The sequence below is a fragment of the Coturnix japonica genome, chromosome 5 (assembly GCF_001577835.2).
Source record: "Coturnix japonica isolate 7356 chromosome 5, Coturnix japonica 2.1, whole genome shotgun sequence".
Taxonomy (NCBI): domain Eukaryota; kingdom Metazoa; phylum Chordata; class Aves; order Galliformes; family Phasianidae; genus Coturnix; species Coturnix japonica.
In genome coordinates, this window is record NC_029520.1 from 22,653,224 (window position 1) to 22,680,238 (window position 27,015).

At 40.4% G+C, this 27,015-nt stretch overlaps 2 protein-coding genes across 3 annotated transcripts in view; both read right to left on the reverse strand.

Annotated features, from left to right (window-relative positions):
- The window catches only part of SPTBN5 (spectrin beta, non-erythrocytic 5), an 88,344-nt gene extending 87,381 nt beyond the window's left edge, over window positions 1-963 (reverse strand). Inside the window, exon 1 of the mRNA XM_015864530.2 lies at window positions 745-963. The gene's annotated coding sequence lies outside the window, so the exon portion shown is untranslated. The remainder of the gene's footprint in view (window positions 1-744) is intronic.
- A 2,638-nt stretch (window positions 964-3,601) lies between these two features.
- On the reverse strand, window positions 3,602-25,992 carry EHD4 (EH domain containing 4). 2 transcript variants are annotated; one of them, XM_015864509.2, is made up of 6 exons: window positions 25,521-25,992; window positions 18,986-19,162; window positions 16,430-16,527; window positions 11,403-11,815; window positions 9,506-9,670; window positions 3,602-7,748 (listed from the first exon to the last, which is right to left on the reverse strand). In XM_015864509.2, exons 1-6 carry the CDS (start codon window positions 25,757-25,759, stop codon window positions 7,212-7,214), a joined length of 1,629 nt encoding a protein of 542 aa, XP_015719995.1. In that variant the 5' UTR covers window positions 25,760-25,992; the 3' UTR covers window positions 3,602-7,211. The 2 variants fall into 2 exon arrangements, with proteins under 2 accessions (XP_015719995.1, XP_015719996.1); XM_015864510.1 differs by lacking the exon at window positions 25,521-25,992 and adding an exon at window positions 25,146-25,163.
- Window positions 25,993-27,015: the final 1,023 nt, after the last annotated feature.

The window sequence follows — 27,015 nt, forward strand, 5'->3', positions numbered from 1 at the left end:
TAGGAATTGCATCCCACTGGCTTTACAGTTTTGTTGATTTTTACTGTTTTAATATGTACATATATATATACATATATATATATATATTTATATACTTTAACTATGTTATATATTTTATGTGTGGCCCAAGACAGCTCCTCTTCACTCATGGACAAAGCAAGCCAAAAGGTTGGACAGCCATGATATATATCTACTTCTGAAGGATCATCGGGAGTAGATATTTGCAGTATAAGTAGAAACAGAAGCACAGCCACCACTCTTCTCATGTCCACTGGAACCTCACCAGCTGCCTAGCATGTCCTTGGTTTATGGCCACCCAAGAGGCTTGGAGATAACCCAGAAAAGCTCCAGCCCACAGCTGAAATCTGTCCATGTTGAGGCAGTGTAGACACAGGTGGTATGCACTGTGACCCCAGAGTGTTTCCTAAGTGTATTTTGGATCATGACTATTCTCAAACCTCAGTGTGACACAGAAGATCTATTTTTTGAACACCAAGAATGCCAGAGGAAGCAAGAACTACAAGAAGCTGCTTACATTTGGGATAGTAAGGCTGAGAAACAGACATGGTGATAGTCAAAAGCAGCTTAGGAAAGGCGTGGAGATTCCCAGCCATCAATCTATACAGCTTCCCTGTGTTTATAGGCCTCCCTGATGAACTTTGTCCCTAAACAGCCAAATATTACTCCTGGCTTCCCTGCCCACAGGCCTCCTCCCCAGAGCACCCTCCACCATCCCCCACTTACCTGCTTTCCTGTGCTGCTGCCAGCCACCCTGGGGTGCCATCTGCCTGGAAGCAGTGATCCTGCCAATGAAGCTCCAGCTCCTTCAGCAGCTGAGCTCTGCCTGCAAGGTTCTAAACCAGCATCCTAAGATGCAGGTTTATTAAAAACTTCATCCTCGTCACACTCTAGCCTAAACTAGAAACAGCTTTTCTGTTTTGAATAGCTGGCTAGAGGCTACATGACATCAAGAGGGAATGGAATTCAAGCAGAACAGTTGAATTACATCATGCAGAGGAAGTGGGAACCCCTCACTGCATTTGAAAAAGGGGACAGTTTAAAGCAAAATCAGATGGATTTACTTTTCCTGGCATGAGGAAATTCACTCATCTTTTTGAAACACAGAAAATATACATTTGCTTGTTTAGTCATGAAATAAAAGTGTTTTCTCCTTGCAGCTGTTTGTGTTATCTTGAAAATTTCCTTCTGTTTCTGAAGCTCAAACAGTTAACATAAGAGTTTCAAAGGGTTTGCAGGATGAGCACATGGTACAGACATCTTTAATTCTGTTTCCATTGCATGCAAACATAAATAAAGGGTTTCAAGTGACAGAATAGCCTTTGTAGTTTTAACATCATGCTGAAAATGGTCTTAGAAATCTCTGTATTGGTAATCTCAGATCTGATTGATGCATTTTTATCCTCATGTTTCAGGTTTTTCCAATTGTTACTCATTGTTAATCTGGAAGATGACAATCAGATGAAGGACAAAAAATTCATCTCATTGGCAGCTCTATTTTAGGGGGGTATTTATACACAGGAGTGATAAAGCATTTAACCTTGTTTATCAATTAAACAAAACAGTGAGATTTCTGCACAAATCAGTGCCAGAGTACTGCAGCCTACTCACAGGAAGGGCGTAGATCACAGTGAGCTCTCAGGTTTTGTTCCCCCATTGTCCCAGACAGTCTGTTACAACTGCAGCTCCCTCCCACCCTACACATACCTGTTCCATACTGAAGGTCACCCAGTCAGGCTGAATAAATGAACATAACTGGTAAAGATACAGACTTACATAAACAGTTCACATTTTACTTGTGCAAATTTTACCAGACAAGACATAAAACAGGGTAGCGCAAACCAAAGAAAAAAATGCATCAACATTGTTGGCTGAAATTGTGGAGTCCAGAACTTACCAGTTAAGGTTACATTGCTGCTTATTTATTTATTTTCAGGCTAGACAGAAAATGAAGTCATTTTGGAAAAAAAATAAAAATAAAAATAGAACAATCTGAACAAGGAAATCAGTATGCATCAGGAGCACCAACATCAAATCAGCATCAACACTTCCTTAAAGTATTTAACTAAAATAATAATCACATAATCTCATAGTGCATCTGAAATAATATTATCTGGTAATAGAAAGGTACTATCCAATGCTCCTGTATCACAACAGTTTGTGTAGCTAGTTCATTTATTTCCAACCCTGCAAAATCAGCTGCTTTTTCCTGGGATAAATCAAGCAGCTTAGCTCACAGGTCAAGATTTCTGGAAGGTTACCTGGGCTTGCAATTGTTATCTATTGCAGCATAAGAGCATCCCTGCTCTAGCCTTGGATGAGAGAAACTCAGAATAGCATCTGTGCCAAAGCACTTCACAAATACACCAAAAGTAGGAGCTAAAAAAAAAAAGTTTTGAGAAATTAAATAGCATGGTAGGCAGAAAGGAATATCTGACATCTTTGAACTATCACCTTCTGCAAAGCTTAACACTGAACTGATGGTAGTATAGATATCCACTTTTCTTATTGCCCAAATATATAGAGTGTGGATTAGAGGAGAATATCTAAACTTGAAGTGTACTGTTTATTTTAAAGTTTGAAATCTCTTGTATGTGGACTTTGAAAAATGCCATACTGACCACCTTCCCCTAAAAAAAAAAACAACCTGAAAGAAACCATCTCAACTCCATTAAAGATCATTTTCTCCAAACTATTTCTGACTTTCTAAAAGGAACAGCTGATACAAACTACTGCAGTTGAACAACATTGTAACCTCAAGGAATACACAGCATACTGTTCGCACATGAAACATTTCTCCATGTGACATACGGCGTGATCACCATAAGCAGAACAGCACAGCTTGCCAGCATTAATATTGCCACCTGCCTGCAAAGCTCTTTAACTTACTATCAAATCTAAGTTGCTGCAAATAGGAGCAGTAGCTGAACCATAGTATCCTGGTGGCATAGATCTCATCATCTGAGATGCTTCAAACCTACGTATATAGGTGGAAGGAAAGAGGCAGGTGGAATTTATTTAAGCCCAGCATTAATGTTCTATTGATTTAATCAGCCGTTTATAAGCAGTAGGTAGCACAGTATGGAAGAACATATTAACAAACACTTTTGCTTAACTATCATCCATTCTATTACTATTTTTCAAGGTGAGTACCCTCCTTAAGTCAAAAGAAACACCTCCCCCATCTCAAGTTTTGAGTTTTCAATCTGCACAGGAAGTTACCTCTCCATTGTTTAATCTTCCAACCTTGGACTTCAAGAAAATCCCACACTTAGACACTGAGAAACTTCAAAATTATATTACTCTATAAAAAGCTAATTAGCGATATGTGCTGGAATGCTGTTTTTTTCTTCTTCCTTTTAAATATAAATTTAGATTCTGGAATCAAGCCTTGATGTAGTCAGTATTTTCAGCAACAAGTTCAAGGACACAGAAGAGGAATAACCACAACCTATTGTGGATACATAAACTGAGGTGAGAAACAGCTTGCCAAATAACTACTGTGCCTAAGTAGAAGAATACAAAAAAAATCTGGTTACTGAAAGGTTACATCTTTCAGAAAGAAAAAATACAAATAAACATGTCAGGTAGTTCAATATTAGTTTATTAAATCAGCATTCTTTATCATCACTTCCTAAAAATGATTACAAAGCATATTAAAATATATTACAATATCTGCAAGGAATTTATTATATAATAAAAGTGCAATAACAATGAACTTTGTTTGCCTAACTGGACAAAGTGAAACACTCTGCACAGATCAAGCTCCCTCAAAAATAAACAAGTGCCTTTGAAGGGTATTTAACAAATGTATTAGAAAAGGTAAGCAATGTGAAGTAGAAAAAATTCATGTTCATGTTCTCCATAAGTTATACATACCTAATATACTTCAAATTCTTTGCTTGAATTCCAACAATACAAAGAGCCATCAAACCAAGTGCATGTTGTGAATGGAAGGAAGTGAGAAGAAAGAGGGTACATTTCAAGTACTGTAAATACATGATGTTTCGAGTCAGGGACCAGATACTGTTGCTTTTATACCAGGTTCTTCATCACTCCTAACTAACAGTTGGGACCTCATCCCGATCTAAAGATCTTTGCAAACTCATCATTTTCAACCTTTCACTGTTTTAAAAAGCTTTTGCTGTCCTGTAGTGTAGTTTTGAACAGTTATCTCACATTTTTTCTTCCAATCTACACCCAATACTTAACTGATTTCTGCAGGAACAGAATTACAGTCGGGAATTACAACTGTAGCAGAACAGATGGAGAAGATCTAAAAGCAGCAGTCTCTACTTCGGCTTATAGAAGCAGGCTACACCAAAAACAATGATTTCACAGGATGAATTCTTGGCAGTTTTGAATGATTTCACAAAAAATGTAATCAAAATCCTAAGTATAAAATGACCCACAAGTCCAGGACTTTGTTCTTTCTTGAGCAGAGATTAATAACAACATCAACCAAGAAATAAAAGTGATCTAATATTGATGCTCCCAATAACTACCTAGAGCACAATTTCAGGAGAAGGTAATCCTGCTCCCTTCCCTCCTTCTCATACTCCGCACACTGGCTCACTAACTCAGCAGAGCACTATTCAGATTATGTCTCCTCAGCAACAACACCTTACTAAATTGGTTTAGCTGTGCAAGAAATTGCAGTTTAAAGTCCAAGTGAAATGAACTTGAATTTCTATCAACTAAGTATGACCTCTGTTAAGATGCCAGCACACGGCACCACAGATCTGCATATATATTTATGGGCATACATCTACTCCTTCAGGTCAACAGAGCAAATCCACCCCTTCCACTATATATGCTTCATGCATTCCCCTTCCCCTTCAAATCTTTCAGGAAAAGAGCAAACCATTACAACTGTATCTAAGCAAAGTATTTTAACTCATCAAAATGACACATTTGAATTTGTCTCCTCTAATCCAAATTAGCACATTCTCGCGGAGTCTGAAGAAAATGCAGTATTCTCCATTTTACTACCAAAAAAACTAGAAAAAAAAATAAATAAATCACTGAGAAACTATTCTCTCCCTTCACTGCAGGAGGATATTCCTACTGGCATGGGATCACAAGGCTCCAATGCATTTGCTGTATCACTCTTAGAAGCTACAGGTGGTAGGAATTCAAACACAGGTCTACCCTGGAATCCTGTACAGCAGAAGAACAAGGTGAGACAGAGTTGAAAAATCAGCAATTGTCCAGATCTCTTCAGTTTTTCACACTCTACAGTAGTCACAACATGCAACCTTTCTTTCTTTCTCTTGTAACTGCCCTTGCAATGCTGATCTGGAGGGTCATTATTGCACAAATCATTAGTACTAGTGCAGCCTGACTTTAAACACCCTTGCCATGTCTATATGATACCTTTTGTTCAATCAAAAATAAATTACATAGAAAATGGGTTATTCTGCAGAAATAAAGGAGGTTCGCAGTAAAGTTTCAGAGCTCTATGGAAGAAACCAGGGATGCACAAAGGCTACTTTGGCTTCTGACATAGGTCTAACAGAAATAAAGATGGTGTACTTCAATGATATGAGAACAAAACTAAGACAAATGAAAGAGAACAAGTCTCCAAGAATGGTCAGCTGTGCCAGGATATCTTTGATACAAGCCTGGACACAACACTCAAAGTATTTTCCTCCCCAGTACTGCTGCAAGGACACTGAAACACTTTTTGGCTTGTTCAATCTCAGAAGGCACTATTGCTGCCCCTTACTGAGACTCAAATTAAAAATGCTTGAAGTTACAGTACCTTTGATATGCAGGGCATTTCATACTACAGATGGTGGAGTACAAGTCAGTTCTTTCTCCCATTGATAGACCCAGCCTGACTGCAAAGTGTGACTCCAAAAAAGAACTGGCCCTCCCCAAAAGACTAAAGTTCACAGGGCCAAAATTTAACTTCTTTTAAGGTACTGATAAAAATCAGTTCAACATTTTAATTGTGTTTAGAAAAATGAATGTTTACTAAGCATCTATTCCTTCTGTGGATTGTTTCCAACAAAAGAATAATATTTGGAGAGGCCAGTCTACAACTTTATTTCAATTGATGTAAAGATCCATTTAAGTGTCTCCATCTCTCAAATCTGCCACCATATCAATCCAATCTCTCTTTGGTTGCTGACAGCTATATGTTGGCAAAAGATAAAGACAAAAACTTCCCTAAGAAATAAAAAAAGTATATAAAATAATATATACAGATACCTGTATAAATACCTGTAAATAGGAATTAAATACCCACAAAAATCTTTTGATACAATTCAAGGTACTTTGAAGATGCTGACTTTGAACAACACAGCTTTTCTTTCTAAACAGAATCTAAGGCTTTATTTCATTGAAAACCAGTTTATGGTTTTGTTTTAAACTTATGAAAGCATTCTGCTCTCACTTTGAAATATTCAGGAATTTGCCTGCAGTACAGATAAACTGAAACCTCAAAAGAAACTCTGAAGCCAAAGAAGAAAATAGATTCTGTTCTTTCAACAATAATACTGACTATATAGTGCTGTACATATCTGAAGAAGCAGATATTTAGATAAGACACAGTGATGACAGATTGAAATATATTTTGTACTTTATAGCTCTAAGTACTGAAGTTTTAAAACCAGTCTGCTCATAAACAAGTCTAGTCATATTCTGAGCACTTCTTAAAAGACTCCTGCCACAACTCCTCTTTTTCTGTACTCCCAATCCAAATAAGGAATAATGAAAACAAAAATTTCTTTTCATGTCTGCCTTTCTCAAATGTAGAGATGCTTAACATCTGAAGAATGCTTTTAGCATAGAAAATGTTCCTTGCACGGGCAGGTGAATGAAACATTTAGAGCTTCCCTGCACTAACTAAAATAAACAGTTTGGGGAAGCTTGTGGTTGCTTAAGTGGTTACATTTGGTGATGGTCAGCTATTCAATAAATAGGATTTTTTTCACCGCTCTATGGTTGTAGAGGCAACAAGATATAGAAGCAACATCACCTTACCATCACACATTATCATAGATTTATACAAGGCACTTGTGGATAAGCATTTTTCAGTGATGGTCAGCAGGGACTACTACACTTCTGATTTCAATAGCGTGTGTGAAATGTTGTGAGGGTTTAAATATCAGCCTAATTTAAAATGTTGGTAGCTTCAAAACATTTGTTGAAATATATCCAAAAGCCTCATCCTTCCCTTGTATTTTTCACTCTGCTGTCTGCAATGGTTTCCTGTGAGATGGTGGCACCAGGTGGGGAGGTAGCGTGCCAGGCAGTTCATATCCATCCAGTTTAATCTTGATAAGATGTTTTGCTAATGCAAATTCCTCCTCATCCAGCATCCCATCACCATCACAGTCTGCAAGTTTCCAGATCTTACCCAAAACACTGTTGGGCAGTTTGGAAGTCACCATTTCTTTCTTTGCATTGATTCCAGATATTTTGCCATTGATTGGTGATAGAGTATAGAAAATCTCATCATAAGCAGGTTTATCTTTGGCAACAACCCACTCATCTTCATCAGCTCCTTCCTTTGCACCTTCTCCATATCCCTGGCCAAAAGGTCCTGCCATCGTGCCATCAAATGCCCCACCATGTACCATCTCTGTGGGCATATTGCTCTCTTCCTGGGTGATTAGGCTCATCAGGGAGGCAATCTTGTTGGCCAGCATGTTATCCACAGCTTCAATTAGCTTTGGTTTCAAAGAGTGAAATTTAGTGAAATCACACAACTCCAACTGCTCCTGTCAAAGACATAAAAAAGGTTTTGGTGACAGTAGATAGAAAAAGCTTCCAATACAACGAAAATGATAGGAAATGGATTTCAAATGAAAATAACCCATAACATTTTGAAGTAGTTCCCATAACTGACACTGGAATTTGTCTTGAGAAGTGTAGTGAATGCTACGTATCATAAATGTAATAATACATGGATCAAATATACTGAGAATTTTGCAAAAGTGTATGAGTTTCTCCAGGAAATTACATTTACAATTTACAACTTCACCTGTGCACAAAGAAGTTGGATTTCTCAAAGGAAAAATTTCCATCCAACAATTATCAGGTTGAAATAAGATGAAATTTATGCACAATCATAATCAGATGAATTTTATGCATAATCAGATGAATATTTATGCACAGTCACCTGGCTTGCTGCAACTGAACAGTTTAGATCTATGATGTGCAATACACCTTAGATAGCAAAGGTCATATCTTCTATTTTCTCACTATTTTTTTCCTCAGTAAAGAAGTGGTCTCTTATGTATACATTTACTGCCATCTGCTGCTGATGTTCAGTGGTATACACTATTAGTTTGATAAAGCAGTGTGCAAACTGTTTCAATACCCCAACTGAGAAGTAATCTCTAAATTCCTATCATGAACAAAAGTGGCAAAGGGATGAAAAGAAAAACTCAATTTGTCTCATACAAATCCCCCTCTAAAACCTAACATAAAAAAAACCTCTCAGCAATCTTGCCTGTAAAAATCTTGTGCTAAATCTACAAGTTCCTGCCTCACACAAACAACTGATTCCTAAGTTAAGTATTTTGATTCATAAAAGAAACTTGTACATCCCTATAGACAGATGAAAATAGTCATCACTTTTTATGATTAGTAGTTTAAATATCCTACATAAATTGGGATTTACATATAAATGCCCATCTGAAAAACATTCTTCATCACAGCTGTAACTAGCTCCTCTTCTCAAGTTCATCAGCTTGGAAGATTAGTTAACTTCTAATTCAAACATCATATAAAATGCCAGTGATCTGAGATCAAAAGATTGCAAACTAAGGTTTGGATAATCAATGGAAAAGCACTGATAACACAACAGATGTACTTCTCTAAAGGAAGTGACTGAAAGTCTACACAAAGTTAAAGAAAAAAAGAAAACATATTTAAAAATTAACAAAATAAGTATAAATTAAGAACTTCTATCTTTTGTCTTCACATAATACAATCTCTAAAGGACAGGAAAAGAAACTGAAAAGCTTTTAAGGCACACTTCTCACATAATACAATGCCTTAATTACTTGCAAACAATATCAGCGACAGCAAGAACAGAGGAAGGTGAACATGAATAATGTGTGACTACAGATATCTTCATCTGTCCAAACATCTGTTAACAATGCAAAAGCAATATAAATACCCATATTTAGGACACTCCAATTTTATTTGCAGCATCTTCAGAAATGTTCAGTATTTTCTGCCACAAGAGACCAAATACTGGCTAAAAGGTCAGAAGTTCTCAGTCCCTAAGGCAGTTTCTACAGTCTTGTATCAGCGAATGGACAAGATAAGGAAATTATCCTTCATTTTCATTTTGTGCTGCTTCCATATCATGCTGACATCAGTGACCGATTGTCACTTCTGTTACTCCTTTGCCATTTGCCTGAAGGTTCCAAACTACCATGCTAAGCCACTCTGTCCTAACTTTTTTGATTTGGTAATATTGTTATAAAATTAATATGATTTCAGTAAGTGCAAACTATCATTTTACCTGCATTTTCCTGACTTCAGGGAAGTCCCCTGCTGAGATATGATATTCTCTTTGCAGCTGGCTATAGATCTCAGGTAACCTGCTGATCAGCTCCTTCTTCTTGTTCTCTTTTCCAAACATAGAGGGCATTTCTTTTTTCAGATAGCTGATGATATAAGCATGTACCTAAGAAGAAGCAAAGTTGAAATCAATACTACTGCTTATCTAAGCTTAACAACATTAATGTTCTTCACCCAGGTCACAAAATTAAACATAAAGATATACTCCCTAAGATACCTCAAGGACATTATCAACAGTTGTTTGTGGAACCTCACAGTTACAGAAAGAGGTGTCAAATAGATTTTGCTGTTTTCAGCACCCTTTTAAGGTAAAAATGAAATTAACTGCATTTTAAAAAATACAGATGTACACTTGGGAAAATGAAAATTGAGTGCAGTTTAAGAAGGAGCATTGCACTGCATTTTATCTGTACAGAGGTGTCATTCTGACACTATGTTCATGGATACAGACAGCACCAGCTGGATGGTCCATCCATGTCAGTAGTGGAGAGCTGTAATGCTATTTACTTGTCTTGCCAATTATTGTGAGAAGCAATTGGTAATGGCTTGGGTAATCCCACTATGTTAAGTGGTTAGGCTATCTAATTGAAGTAACAATGTATTCCTACCTATTCACTCAGAGACAAGTGAGTACATACAGTCTACATTTATGTAGCCACAAAAGGATGACAGAGCAGTCAGTATGCCACAGTAACAGCATGCCTTGGTTGCCTTGCAAAGTGTGAGGGAGAAATTTTAAGCCGTTCTATCATAGAAGTAAAGGCATTAATTTAGGATAACAAATCTTAAACCACATGGATACTTGCAGAACTCTTTGAGTTTCCAATCTATGCATATTTCCAGTCTATGCAACAAAACAACAGCTATGCAAAAATAGACTGTATAGATTGTATGCATTCAATACTGTTTATTATCTAAAAGGAATGCATGTATTTTTATTGCAGATATACTAGCATTTCTACAAATAGGGAAAAAAAAAGCAGCACAAAGAAGTAGCATCTTTTGCATAGAACCATAACATTTTTTAATAGACAAGACATGAATATTCTCTAGAATGACAGAATCAATTAAACAGGGATATTTCTAAGACAGTTTATAAATAATCTTAAGGAATACTCATGTCTTTATTCTATGGATCTCATGTTTAAAGTACGTTTCTGTTGTGTGGTTTTTCGTTTTTTTTTTTTTTTTTAAGTATTACGTCTGTAGTTGACAAGCACTAACAGCTTTCCTTGTGTGTGCCAATAGGCAAGTATGTTCCTTAAAGATAAGAAGAATTCTCATCAGAATGGGAAAGTGAGTCACAGGGAAAAAAAAAAAAAAAAAAAAAAAAAAAAGGTCTCATACCCAAATTTGTTTAAGAAGGGCCTAAGAACAGAGTGGTATAGAAATATAGAACAAAAATAGTTTGCAATACTGTAAAGATGTTTGAATCAATAATTAAATAATGTAAATAATTAAAGTTCAGTGCAGATGGCAGAAAGATGACACCGGAAGAATTACATTGCTGCTGTCCCGCAGATATATGGCTTATTTTCCTTCCTGAGCTGTCTGATAGGCATGCCCCATAAGCACTGTGTTTTTTATTCACCTTCACCCATTTTTATTTTATGTTACATAGAAATACCTAGAAATGATCTGATTGTAATGACCAACTCTAATGTTAGGGAGGCTTCCCAGTACAAGTCTTTATTTCCTATTTTCATCTGTATCTTCTTTCTTTAAAAACAAAACATTCAGTCAATTTACTGATTCTCTACTGTGTAGAGAAAGACTGGAAAGGGTGAGAAAGCACACACTGTACAAAAATCCTCAGTTAGTTTAGCCAGCATTTTTACCTTTGCGAGTCTTGCTCTCTTAATGAGATCGTTGAGCTTTCTCACAGCAGCCTTCTGAGGGAGACTCTGGATATCCTGGAAAAGATCCTGTGCCTCTGCTTCAAAGAGCCTGCGATTCTCTGTGTTTCGGAGAGGCTGTGCCCAGAAGGAGCCAATGTAGACCCGCAGCACCTCTGGAGTGTTGATCACCTTTCCCAGGGACCACATGAGTGCACCGTAGACCCTCATCAGCTGCTGTGTGTCCACCTGGTCGGCCTTATTAAGCACAACCCTTATCTTGTCATCCTGGCCCCGGAATGCCTTTATAGCCTCTGAAAACTCATCAGATATATCCAGCTTATGGGCATCAAAAAGGAGGATGATGCGGTCGACCCTCTCAGCAAACCACTGGAGGACTTGGCAGAAGTCATAGCCTAAGGAAAGAATACACTATTATACTTTTCCTGCTCAGAGGAGAGAGTCTCAGAGAATGTAGGGTAGGGGTGTAGAAGAAGGGGATCACAGTATCTCCCTGGAGAAAAAGAGGTTGTGGACCAACTGGAAGAGAATGGGCAGTGAGGTCAGTACAGCTGTATCCTACATTTCTTTAGACAGGTCTCACTATTACCAGCTTTTGTTAATATAGCTGCCCTCATGATTTTCCTCAGCCTTGTCATCCATTACCCATGCTACAATCTTTCGTGCTGCTGTGAGTTACCAGCTTACACTCAGGTTTGTCTCTTTCCAGAGGTTCTGATTTCAGCATGGACAGTGAGCGGGGCTTTTATGACAGCATCTCCTCTCACTGTTAATGTCAGTCACTCTGGAAGCACCATCTATCAGTACTAACAACTGCAAGTGCAACACTTCAATCTAAGTCACCAATCAAAACTTTTCGGATTTAAAAACCATTTCCAACCTCCTATTGCTTTTCATTGCAACACTTGCTGTTATTTCTGCCACAGTAAACTCTGAAATCCAACTCACAAGTGATGTGCTGATGGCTTTGAGGATGTGACAGGTCACAGAATGCAAATCAGCAGTGGCCTTTTTGATCATTTGAAACTGACTTGTTGATATTTTGAAGGAAAGATTGCTTGTAACATCTGTCTGAATGCTTTTATAAATATTGCTGGTAGTTTAATCCACACATGAAGCAGCATTCAGGAAGCCTTTTATTTGGAAGTGACACATACTGTCTGTTCTCACCTCAAATGATGTGGTATTGGGCTGGATATGCATGTGACCCATCTTGTTTCAGTAAGGAACAGCAAACTCTGACTAGGAACTGATATTCCATCCCAACTCTTCCTCTCAGAAAGAAGCGTAGATGCTTCTCAGCCTTTTGATGCTCTACTGCTGCTACTTCTTCTGAAGCTTGTCCCAGAGACAACTGTCAACTACTTTATACAGATTAAGGGTGTCTCAGAAGTTACATCTACTTGCAAGTGCATATTAAAAAGCCACAAGTCACCCTCATACCCAGCTAAGGGATGGAGGAGAGCAGCAACATATGAGCAGCACTGCAGAACACTTCAGCTCATCCTGAGCTGCAGGTGGGGTGGAGCCAGTGCCTCCAGCACAGGTACAAGGGTCAGATGTCTGTAAGGGGCTCAGCAGGGTGACAGGGAACAAAACAGAATGATGTGTATGAGATGAAAAAGTTGGAGATACTGTGTGAGCTGACCAGCTCTGCAAACACTGATATGAACATGTACTCTCATGTATCACCAGCAGAGGTCAAAGTATCAACCCCAGACACAACAGTCACGAGCCCCACAGCTATGCCATCATGCAGTACAAGTGAGATCAATTTGCTGTGCTGGTCGGTAAGAAAGATTAAGACAAATGACAGACTTTCCCTTTGGAGACCAAAGTAAATGATTACTAATGCCATCTCCCAAAGTTTCTCCAACTCAGAAAACAATCCAGGAGAACCTGATGGGTGGCACCTAACCTCTGTCAACTGGGACAGGCAGAGCATCCAGTCCTTCCACCCCTGAGGCTGGTGTTCCTGCAGCAGCAGCACACAAGTAACTCTTGGATGAATGCTGCAGTGAAGAACCTCCATGTTTGGAGAAAACATCCACTTCACGAAGCTGGGGTAGGCAGAATATTGGAGCAATTGCTATGAAAACAAGCCTTCAAGCACACAAATTCTGGACCTGGACAGCAACAGCTGTTGTCTGAAAAGTCTACTGCTCTTTTCTTGTTATGAGACAGGCATGCACATAAACTTGCCCGCTCTTTCAAACACCACTCAGACCCACACATAGATGCATTTTTTTTTTTTTATTTATTTTTTTTTTTATTTTTATTTTTGCTAACACTGCTGTCCTGGAATGAATTTCTAGTTATGCCAATGAAAATCTGCATTTCTGTTGGCAGCCAGATCCCAAGGATTACAGTGTATCACTGCAGGGAAAGCCTGACACAGTGCTTTGCTACACACATCACCTTTCCTAATATCCAGCTACATTTTCAGAGACAACACAGAACTGAGAAAATCACAAATATCTACTAATTCTGATTCTAAAAAATGCAAAGTAAGCAAAGTAAGCATTTTCAGATGATGTCTTTCCCCATGCTTCTTTAAACCTTTGCCTTTGGTTTTGGTACCAGTTAGCTTCCCAGACAGAAAAATGTATGTTTCCTTTTCTGTCACCATGCATTCAATGGCATTTGCAGTAAAATCATCAAGGCGTGGTCTCTGAACACTACAAGAGGAAATGCCACTGAATTTTCTGACTAATTGCTTTAATCCTGCTAAGGACAACAATTCTAGCAGCCATTAATCAAATTCTCCTCCCTTTCACAAAGCAGTTCCTCCCTACACCCTGGCAGCATTGCTTCATCTTTCTCCTTTCCTTACACCCATTGTTCCTTCCAGATATTGCAGACTGTACCCACATTTGTGTCTGAAATCAGCTTTTGTTCCCAGTGATGCTGCATAACCTCCTTGTGCACTCACGGGGTGGCAGCAGCATAGGGACAGCCATTGTCTGATGGGACAATGCCAGCACAGATCTGCACATTCTCATTGAGTCACTTAAACAGACAGTGAACTGACAGGCAGGAAGCGTTGGGCACATGTTCCTACTGACAAAAGGGGCAGGAAAGGTGCATCTGTAAGAAAGATAGTATTGAATATTGTCCCCACAGTACATTTTTGATCTTCCAGAAAGCAATCAGATCCTTGGCCACTTTGTCAGCTTTCCAAGGCTATAAATAAAACTAGCTGAGAAGCAATGTGCTGCCTGCATTTCTGCAGTCCCTTCACTTTTTTCCTGTATTTTAAAATTAAAAGTTGATATTTACTTGTTGGTGAAAAGAGTGAAAATTGAGGTCCTGTAACCTAAGAATGGTTTATATTCTTCCATCAAGCATGCTAAAACACCACCAGAAAGGACATAAGCTAAACTTTCTGGGTGCCCGTTCTTGGAGACACTCAAGATCAGGCTGGAGGGGCTCTGAGCACACTGATCTAGCTGTGGCTGTTCCTGTTCATTACAAAGGAGTTTGGCTAAATTGCCTTTAAAGGTCCCTTCCATTCCAATGATTCCATGACTCCTCCTCTAGAAACCTAACCGAAAAATTCAGACATGAATAAGCACCAATCATGTACAGGATAGAAAGCAATAATAATAATATTTCTGTGGTGTTATTTTATGTCACATTCCATTGTCAGATTATGAAAAATCATATTTTATGTCTATCCTTTAGAAAATAGCATCAAGTTTCATTAGCAAAACTCAAACTTAATAAGAAATAAAAAGATGATCAAAATTAAAAAAAGAAACAGAACAAACAAGCAAAAATTAAAACCCAGTAAAATTTCAAAATACAAAAATCTGAAGCTGTCAGAAAAGAAATTCTGCTAAAGAATCTCCTGGTATGCCTGGAGCTTTCCAGAGAAGCTAAGAAATGAGTGCCCACGTCAAAGTCTGCAACCACCTTCAGTGAAAGGAAACGGCAGCTCCAACAGCAAAGTGCACAAGCTGTCACCTTATTTCAGTTAGGAACAGAATTTTGTCTGATAGAGCATATTTAAGGACAACAGAGAATATTCAGTAGAATCTGCTTTTATCTGTATTCCTCGGTTTAAGACAGAAATCTAAACAACTCAAACTTCAAAATGCACTAAATTACACTTACTTAGTTTATGTTGAAGTCATTCTAGAAGCTGTTCAGACAGGCTGTGCAGTGCAGCATCACAGGATAAATCAAGTTTGTGGTCTACAAAATCACTAGTATCAAATCTGCATGAGCAGTTTGGAAGTCACATAAAGGAAACGTATCTGACTACAAAATATTTAATACACAAGGCAAGTACAACATTGCCTAATCAAAACAGCATGCAGTAAGTCCATACAAAAGCTCCATATAGCAACATGCAGATACACCAGGAATGCTGACTCCCAAACCTCATTATTGTACAGCCGTGCTGGCTAAAGCTAAACAGCATTGAGCAGAATTGCATTTTTATTAAAGAATTACCCCAAGTTATGTATTTGAGAAAAACCCTAACATTGAAAAACATCTTGATGAGATGTAAACTAGTCAAATTGAAACTCTGTTAACAGATAAGAAGGACTTAGACTTAAGATTTTGCACTGCCTAGGTGAAAATCTACTGTATCAAAGGGCAGGCCAATTACACCATTAAAACAATTGATAAGGTACACACCATGTTGTTCAGAAATTGACCCTGGAGTGAAACACAGTCTTGTCCTACATGCCCATCAACTCTGTTGCTTCCTTGGTAATCCCTGACAGTGTTGAATTTTGTCACTTGCTCACTTTTTTAATGGCTGATCATAACGATGCTTCCATTTTGTGAATATTTCATGTTTTCTTCCATACTGTTACAAAAGTGGTAGAAGATACTTGAATGCTGCCAATCATCACTTCCTCTTACATTAAGAAGGGGAGAAGGAGGAGGATAAAGAAAACTGGAGTCCAAAGCAGCAAACCAGAATCAGGATATTAAAGACTTTGGTAGTCTTTGGTAGAGAATGTGCTCAGTTATTTTCAGCTCCTGCAACTCACCCCTGCTTATGCGCTGTTTCTCTCCTGAGAGGATGCCTGGGCTGTCAATGATGCTGATACTCTTCAACACCTGGTTAGGCAACTGAGAACAGAGGAACCTGCCAGCAAGGTGGAGAGAAACAAGTATTACCAAAGAGCTCTAGCTCACATATAAATTGTACCTTGAGAACTCCCCTTAATGCGTTAGCTTTCAGAAAGACTCAAGATCTTAAACAACAAAAAAGAAAGGGAAAGGGGGAAAAGGAGAAAAGGAGAAAAGGGGGAAAATCTTTTGAAGTGAACCCCTTTATCCCTATTTTTGTCACCACACTTCCAAAACTAAACTAAACAAAGAGATGAAAACATGGTCCATTCATGTAACATTTAGAAAGCCAAAAACTATATAAAACAAACATTTTGCTAGGATCCAGATGGGCATATACAAGAAATAAAGGCTCACGTTCTTTGACTTTCACCCAAATTCAGATATTCAAAAGAGAAGGGAAGCAGATGGAAAGCCATGCAGAAAATATGCTGAAGTAACTGCCAAGTCAGCCCTCACTTGCTCTGGCAGTGGTTAATGGTGATTGCTTTCACTTTACCAGCCTTCTGCAATGGCTTTTGCAGAGAAGTGTAAATAAATAGCATTTCTCATACAAACAGAACAAAAGCTTCTGTACTACCAGAAGTTTAAATTACAGACAGTGTGCTCTGAGCAATAATCCCCTATCTATGTGACAGGACACAAATTCAGTGGTGGTATTATGAAAAATAGGTAACTCACATAACCTCTGAGAGTTACATTTTCCACAAGTTCAGAATGCCTCACATGAAAAACCCAAATCATTCTGATGCTTCTGGGACAACTCATGATTGGAAAAATAAACAAAAAACAAAAACAAAAAACAGCAACAAAACCCTTCACCTCCCTTTATCATGAACTGCTTTTAAGAGATTTGTGTAATAGTTTAATCTTATTATGGGACAGTGGTTGAAGACTATACTGACAAGTTCACAGTGTAATCCAGCCTCTGCAAAGCTTGCATTCTACCACAGAAGAAAAACTGGACAATCAAATAAAAGACTGCCATGAGAAAGCAATGTAAGAACAATGGAGGTTACTGAAGATACTATAATGAAGTTTAAGGCATTTTCAACTAAGTAGGAAAGAGAAATGAGATGCCAGTTTTGAATAACGAGCAATATGATCAGAGCAGCAGACTGAGGGTGGTGCTGAGGAAACAGGCAACTGCATTGCTGCTGCAAAACAAAGACAAAGGAGCTCATGTGAATACTGGGGAAGATAAGGTTGCTTACAGCACTGCAGTATAACAATATCACAGTCACCAAAAGTACTTGAATAATTTAGCTAGATACTTTGCACATACATCTCTTTAGCCAGTAAATAACCTACGCTTGCATATGATTCCGAACCTGACACCATGAGCTAGACTGATGGTTTAGTAAAAAAAAACCAAACGTAGTACCCTTTCCTTCAAACAAACACATAGCATTATTACACATTAAGTGTAAGTACTTATTTGTTCATGGTATGATTTTGTTAGCTGTTTTCATAGAGCACAGTGGTGAGGAAGGACAGGACTTAGCAAGTCATCTCACAGGAAAGGGACCCCAAGAACAGTACTTAAAATTGGAGCTGACTGCAGCTTCACACAGCACATATTATCTCTCAGAAAACTGATAGCCAAGCTGACCATAAGCAGCTATTAACTTTCTTTTGTGAATATGCACTGCAAGAGATAAAACTGTACTTGATAAACTTTTAACACATATTCCAGCATTTATCAGCCAAACAGGAAAGATTATTGTTAAGAAAGAACCAATTTAGATTAATTGGCTCACAAAAGTAGACCTCCATGTCCAACCACCATCAAACACAGGAAGAAAACAAGGTGATTACTCACACAATACGGACAAAGTTATTAATAACTTCTAACTGGAAATATTTAGATAGCGAGTTAAGCTATCTACTGCAACACTCACAGCCCCTGAACAACTCGGCTTGATTTTGTAAATACACAGTGAGTATCTAGAAGATAATGCTATCATCCTGGTCTACTGCAGTGCTTGAAAACCAGCTTCCAGTCATCAAAATTAATCACTTTCTCTCAGGTCTTCTAACAGATATCCCTACAATTCACAACTTTGAAGTGTTTCTGAAAAATTTCCAATGTATGAGATCAGTATAGAGGAACAAGACAGTATCAAGACAGTATCAAAAGAAGTAGATCTTTCAGTATTTTGGATGATAGTTTTTAAATTACAGTATTTGTCTATTATCTATTATAAGCACTATAAATATAGTACTAAATAACAGTACTTATCTATGTTTCATTGAGCAGGGGAATTTGTGACCAAACTAATCCCAAGTTCCAGCTGGCATGACATCTTAAAACCAAATCAGCTTTAAGCAATCGCTCCTATTTGAACATTTATTTCACACTGCTCAAAATGAATACAGAAGAAAAGGTTTGGCAAGCAATACCGATGCTTGAAAGTGGAATTAAGTAGAAATAGAGACTTAAAAACAAAAGATAGCAAACAACCAGATCTCACCTGTTTAGGAAAGCATTTCCAAACCGGCTGAGCTTACGAAATGGCTTCTTAGGATCAACAACCAGGGCATTTCCTGGAACACTTCCTTCTGATTCTCCATACATCACAGCAATAAAGGAATCTGTGGTGGGTTCTGGACCAATCCGCATGCCTGGGAAGTCTTGTTCCAGCAGGTATCTAGTGATGGAGAATATATAAAGTAACAGAATGAATGACTGAGAAATAAGATGAAAGTAAGTAAATATAGTGCCCTTGAAAATTCCTAAGGATATACACACTAGAGTCATAAACACAGTAAACACAACAGAACCATAAAAATTGCATTTTTATCTTCATTTCACTGTTTGTATTAGCTAGGAAAAGTTAAAAAGATCAAATTCCAGTTTTTTTATAAGTAGGAAAAAAGATAAAGCCAGGCCCTTTACAAAAACAGGGAGGAAAGTATTTCCTCAGCTGCAGCAGCTGAGTCATTCATATGGATATTTCTAACAAAGATCATAGTACTGTAACTTACACTAAAAGACATTACTTTCTTTTGCCCATGGTTCAAGCCATTACAAGTGTTTCTAGTACTGAAAGGGAGTGGTTTGAAACACAGCACACGCGCAGCATCAGCTTGCTGACAGATCTAACCGTTCAATGAACTCTGCTGCAACACAGGATTTTTACTAACTTCAACTCACCTTTCCACAGGAAGAGACAACACAGTTAGGAAACAAAATACCTACTTTTATTTGGGAGTGAGGCTTTTATTCTGGTCTGTGTATCAAAAAATTGTTGTTAAATAAGTTAGACCCACGGAACTTCAGAGCCAAAAGTAACAATCATCCTAGATGCACAAGGTCAGACAATGTTGGACAGAAATGATATTGCATGCCCTGCAAGCAATCTGCTCAGAGATACAGATACCGTGCAGACAGTGAGCCAATTTTGATACAGAAAGCCAAGACCTGACAGGAAGCTCCCAGACCCACAATGAAAAGCATCACACAGGATCAAATGCACACAAGAGATGTCCCAGATCCCACAAGATCACAAGGAATCACATCTTGAAGAGGGCAGAGTCTTTAGCAGGGTCTGTTGTGATAGGACAAGTGGAAACTGTTTCAAACTAAAAGAGGGGAGACTGAGATGAGATATAAGTAAGAAGTCTTTTACAGTAAGGATGGTGAGGCACTGGGACAGGCTGCCCAGAGTGGGCAACCTTGGAGACACTCAAGGTCAGGCTGGACCGGGCTCTACACAGAGTGATCTAGATGTAGGCACCCCTATACACTGCAAGGGATTTGGGCTAGATGACCTTTAAGAGTCCCTCAAAACTTTAACGATTTGATGATTCTATTACATCTGTTTGGGGATCCAAATGCAGGCTAGGACATCTCCATGATAATAGGATCACTGCTATCAATCAGAAACGATCATAAAACTGGCAGGCATTGGTGATGAACCTTCAGTACTGTTCTTCTTTTAGATGACTAAAGACTAAGCTCATAGCTTGCTCATGAGGCTGCCAGCTCATACAACACTTGCAGACTTCAGAAAGAGTTGACAGCATCATGCACCTTTCAGGATTTTCAACATGCATTTTTTCAGCTCAGTACTAAAAAAATCATGTAAATTCAAAATAGCTTTGTATTTGAGACATAGAACAAATATGAACAAAGCTGCAATACTTCCACGCTGACTTCAAAGATTGTGCTTTAGAAGCCAGACTCTTGTAGTGGTGACAATGCAGGAAGGCATGAGCTCCTTCCAAATACGGGTCCCAACCAGCAGCTAGTGCTGTGCCTGGTGCAGCTCTTCAGCAGACAGCAAGCACTTTGCAGGGCAGGTATTTTCCATTAAGGCACTGGCTCACAGACACAAATCCAGAATCAGGACAGCCTAAAATAAACCCCAAGATCTTGAGTGCTGGCGGTACAAACTATATCACACTTCCTCTCATTATGAAACTACCGCTTTCACCCAGCCACGCAAAAGGGAAGAGCAGCCTCCTATAAGCTGAAGAGCTGCAAATATCTTTGTATCGCGTGTGATTTCAGCACAGGAAACTACCTGGATTTTTAGCATCCGTGACCATATGTCCTCCTGGGGAATTTTCACCAGAGGGAGTTCAAAAAGATTAACAGGAAGACTGTTTAAAAATAGCAAGTGCCCCAAAGACAGTCTGGATCAAACAGCAGACATCCTGTTGACTCAAGGGACTTGCTCTTCTCCCTTTGTTTTCACCTGGGCTATAACCTTTCTGCTGCACTAATAACCATTTGTCTACGTCCCTTGGCCAGATCTATAGCCAAACTCCGGGAAACCAGTTCACAAGGTTCCAGAGATAGCAAAGATTACTCACGGTGGCGGATGCTGATAATCATCTAAAGTCTGCATGCTTCAGCTAAGCCACGCTAACATACAAACACAGGCTAGTTGGACAGATGAGTAGTGGGCAAGGTTGCAGTGTGATATATGGAGAGACTGACCTAAGGCTTCTCTCCTCCCATTCTACACGATACCACAAATCCTCCTCACTGTTTTTTTGTTTGTTTGTTTTAAAGGACACAACAAAATTAACATAAAATGTTTGCTGCAGTACAAGAATTCATACAGTCATGGAATCACAGAATGAGTTGAAAGGGATGTTAAAGATCATCTGGTCCCCTGCCAAGGGCAGGGCTGCAGCTCACCAGATGAGGCTGCCCAGGGCCCCAACCAACCTACACTTGCATACCTCAAGGGATGAGCACCTACAGCCCCCTGGGCAGCTTGGGTCAGCACCTCACTGTCCTCTGAGTGAAAATTTTCCCCAATATCTAAACTAAATCTCCCCTCCTTTAGTTTAGAAGCAACCTCTGTGCTTCCATTTTGTTTGAGTAACAAAGAAATTAAAAAGGCCTCTCCCTGTCAACCCCAACAAAAAAATAATGCAGCCCATTTTTTGCCATACACCCAACTGCTCACAGGATACTACAGGGAACTTTCTCAGAACTCAGCTCTCGCTGAAGTAAACAGAAGGAAGTTTGCTATCTTCACCTCTGCGTAATACCTCTGAGAACAGTCAGATCATCAGCTGGCAAGCTGAGGAATTCACTTCTGGTTTTCCTCATCACAGTAAGTGCATGGAAGAATGCAAGAGAAAGAAAGCAGTAGGAAAAAAAATGCAAGAAAGCAAGCGAGAAAGAAAAAAACAACACTTGGTCTCTTATGCTTCTAAAAGAGATGTTAATAAGTTAAATGTATCACACTGCAAGTTCGACGCATTGTGGAAAAGAAAGTGACTACAGATTTGCAGTTACGACACCTATCTCTGGTACACCACCATTCTCTTCTCCTGTCCCTCCTTTTGCCACTCTGAAGCAGTGCTCACTCTGAGAGCATTCCAGAAGCTGCACAGGTACAGTGCCAAGTAGCTTACATGGAGATAAGCTCTTGGCGCTCAGCCACTCTCCCACCCTATTAAAAAAAAAAACAATCAGACAAGCCACTTGGTCCTGGGTATTGCTGTTTGAATTGTCAGCACTGTCAGTTACCTGAACAAAATGGTGTTAATATAATACATCTTACTCAGTGAAACCAGGAGGTTTCTGCATTGTTCCAAGTGTGAAGAGTATCAGCAGTATTCAAAGGGGGAAAAAAAAAAGAAGGGCTGTCAGAGTTTGTTTGACCATTTCTGTCTCCTGGGACATGTGGTCATTGCTAGATGAGTGTTTTCCATGAAGACTTGGTGGAAGGAACTGGGTGGATGTGTCTGAGCCATGAAAACGTGCAGTTCTCACGATAATTTCCAAATCAGATTACACTGTGCTGGGTAATCACAAGTAAAGCTGAAATGAATGTTCACCAGAACAACAGATTTATGGGTTCACATATGAACGTGACAGCAAACACCAAAATAGACCAAGCGTGTCCTTCTGATTATGAAATGAAGAAAAGTGAAGCAAAAAGTTGCTTTAGTTAAGATTTAAAATAATGTTTGCTTGCCAAAAGCCTACCGGCAAAAATAAAATAAAAGGAAAAATGAGTTAAGTTCTAACTTCCTTCTGGAGGAAGCTAACAAGCTGAAGCCCAGAATTATAACAATATTGAGAGGTTACAGCATTTTTCCAAGAAAAATCACCCCCTGAACTGGATTTTAAACATCAGTCACCGTGACATAACATCTATACTATCATTATAAGCTGCTGCTGTTGAAGAGTGTTTTCCCATCCTGCTTCAGTCAGTTGCTATCTACAGGTGTTATCTATTCCATGGCAAACCCTGATGTAATGAATGCTTATCTGCTCCCTGGGAAGGTGCTGGTGCTGAGCTCAGCCCGTTGGCCTGCAGAGCACTAACAACTGCTTTGTCACTGACAGGGTCTCAGTGTTTGGTTCCTGAGGTCTCCAGCACCCAGCAAAGGAAGAAACCACACTGTGATCTACCTGAATGGGGTCAGGAGGAAAGGGGTAGATGGGGGAACAGAAGGGCACAACGCACTAAAAGAAACTGCTTCCCCCATTCAATCACAGATTTTAATAAGAAGTATGAGAAAACAACTTCAAAACTTCAGTTTACCAGAGGATTCAAGTCTATTTAGACCTCCTACCCCAGCAGAGACAAGTGCAGTCTCACTGCTCTGGGAAATTAGGCTAAAATGCTTGGAAATTAAATTTCCTTCTCCACCCAGACTGTATGTTAATACCAGTTAGCCCTATTGTTCAGTATTTTATGGTTAAAGTGGTAACATGTTAATTACAAAGCAACAGCACCAAAAGCACTTATGAACCACTTGAGGGCCATCACACTGACTTAATCCCAGTACTTAACATGGGCACCTGTAAAGGACAGAAATTCTGAATGCTCATAAAGGAAGAATGTGGGTTCTCATCCAAGGCAAACTTCTACAGGAGGGGAAAATATATTCTATGAAATGACTCAGCAATTCAGCTGGCAGGTGGCACATGTTCAGGTGCACAGTATTCTGGCCCGTTCTGTCTTCAGGGTACCCATGCCCTCTCATCACCCATGTAGGAACACTTGGGATGTTCTGTGATCTATCACAGAACCACTGATTTGGAAGGAACCTTTAAAGGCCATATAGCCAACCTCCTCTGCAATGAACAGGGACACCTACAGCTAGATTAGTGTGCTCAGACCACAGTCCAGCCTGACCTTGGATGTCTCCAGGGACAGGGCATCCACCACCTCTCTGGGCAACCTGTTCTGCAAATGCTTACCTGAAAACGCACTCAGACCACCAACACAGCTGTCATGTGAGCACAAGTAACAGTGAAAATGAATTGGTCAGGGTGGTTAAAGAAATGCTCGGAAAACCTAAGTCACCCAGCCCACAAACACAGATTTTCGGCTAGCACTGGGGAACCTGAAACTGAGTTTCCCTTCTTTAAGTGACAGCCCCACTTCTATTTTTAATACAGTGCTCCAAGTAAACTTGCTCTATGCATCCACAGGAGTTCAATACCCAACAGAGAGCCATGCTTGGCCCAGAGCTCAAACACAGCTGCCAAGCAGGAATGGAACACAAATGCCTCTGCAAACATCTGAAATAGCGCAGGTGAGCAAAGGCAAACTGCGTTCTGCAGTGTAGGAGGGAGGGAGCCGCAGATTGCAAAGGGAAACATTGTTACAGGCGGTAACCTTTGGAACTAAAAGGGACGTATTTGTATCATTTACAGAAGGTCAAAACTTCACCCAAAGACCTCTCAGCCTCTTCTGTGGCATTCTAAACTTTATAGAATCACCACATTGTTTGAGTTGGAAAGGACCCTAAAAGGTCAGTTAGTCTAACTCCCCTGCAATGAACAGGGTCACCCACACTAGATAAGAGTGCTCACAGCCCCATCCAGCCTGACCTTGAGCATCTACAAGGATGGGGCATCCGCCACCTCTCTTGGCAATCTGTTCCAGTGTCTCACCACCCTTAGTGTAAAAAACTTCCTCCTCATATTCCAGCTAAATATCTCCTCTTTTGGTTTGAAATAATCTCCCCTTGTCGTATCACAACAGACCCTGCTAAAGAGCCTGTGCCCTTCTTTCTCACAGCCCATGTTTAGATACGAAAATGAAACACAAGATAAACACACCAAAACAAATGCAGGCACTCCCAGGTCCCTAAAATCCCCACAAACTTCACCAGACCAGGAAAGATACAAAAACACGACAAAAGTACCATATCATGAACTTAGGAGAAAGAAGAGGTGGAGATATGGTTACATGGTCGTTGATGACTGATATTCTTTTAAAGCAAAGTAGGCAGTTCTAAGAAAAGTTAACAGGAAGTACCCAACGAGGTTACTGCCAGCACGACGTGAAACCGAGAGAACCTCCTTAACCAGGAAGCTGTCAGAAGAACCGCAGAACACCGAGCACACCCAGCAGCAGCCCCATCCCCATCCCCGCACCGCCCCGCTCCATCGCCAGCACCTGCCCTGCCGGCGGAGCCCGCAGGAAGCGAGCGGGGCTCGGCTCGGGGCTCAGCGGGCAGAGCCGCTGGCAGCCGGGGCGGCTCCCGGGAGTGGGGCGCGGGTGGGGGTCCGCCACCTACCGGATGAAAGTGGTCTTGCCTGTGCTGTACTGCCCCACCAGCAGCACCATGGGCTTGTTGTCGAAGTCAGCATCCTCCAAAGCCGGCGAGTGAAACTCGTGGAAGCGGTAGTGCTCTTCCAGTGGCAGCAGCTTGCGGAGGTAGAGGTCCCGCAACCCTCCGGTCACCGTTTGCACAATGTCGCTGCCGCCGATTCCTCGCTCCCGCCCGCCGCCCTGCTTCCCCATCCAGCTGAACATCCCGTCGCCTCCTGTCCTCACCGCAGCGCTCTGCCCGCAGCGCGGCTCTGCTCCACTCGTCCCTCCCCCGACACGGCCCTGCCCGGTAGGGAGGCGGTGCCAAGAGACGGGAGCGCCCGGGGCGGGGGAGGCTGCAGCCTCCAACACGACCCGACCAGAGCCGCCCCAACAAACCTTCCCCCAGCAAATACAAGGTTTTCTCTGCTGCGGAGCTGATGCTGGGGCCCCTAGCACTGAAACCCGACGGCTCCTCTGGCAGCTCAGCCGCCCGGATGCCTCTCGTGTTTCCCTGCTGACGGTTCCGTGTGTCACCGAGAGCCGCCGCTCCGCTGCCGCATTAGGAGCTGTACTAAACGTGGAAGAAATTCCCCCGATGGCACTCGTGTTTAGCCGCGCGGTTTAACCGTGGGTCTCAGTAGCACGTTCAGCCAGCCTGAAGGATCAACTTTTCCACTCATTTTAGAATAGATTTTAACAGAATACAATAAATACGCCGAGACAATGAGGACATCCATAAAACGAATACTTTCTTCTCTCTATCCAGTAATAAATAAATAAATAAATAAATAAGTGGGGATTTTCTTCTGAATCTGTGTTTAAACAGAATGTTTGAAGTTCTTCCTTTGTGTTGCAATCTGACGTCATTGTTCTGCAATATCCCTATAATCTAAATCCCTTTTGGCGTGCCCAGCACTGTACTGAGCCCACTGACCCACAGTTTTAGCTATTTACCTTCCTTCCTTCTCACTTCCACCATGACTGTTACCCTCCCCCTCTGCCTCCTCTCCTTCCCAAGCACATCAGCAGGTTGAGCTGTGCCCTTTCCCTGCCACCCTCCTTGTGCTGTACTAGCGCTCAGCCTCGCTTCCTTGCTTCACGTTTTATTTTGGGCTGCACACGTGTTTTGCAACCCTTTTGTTGCAATTTCCATGCTGAGTCTAAACATTTTATGCCACTTCAAGAAGGGCCCTGTTGCCCGGCTTCCTCATTCCGTGAAATGCTCTTACGAATTCGGAATGCTCCTAATTATTTATCATCTGCAAAAACGTCTGAGTGTGGTGTTGGGCCTCTTACCTTCTGGCCCTTGATAGCAGCCAGCGCTGAGGCAAGAGAGCATCAAAGAGGGCAAGGGAATTGTAGTGCTTCCTTGGGCTGTCTGTTGCCCCTGTGGCTGGTAGCTCAGTGCAGATTTTGCAGTGCTTGCTATTCCCTGCATTTCATTCCAGTCGTCCCTTCCTTAGGTTGTAGATGCCTTA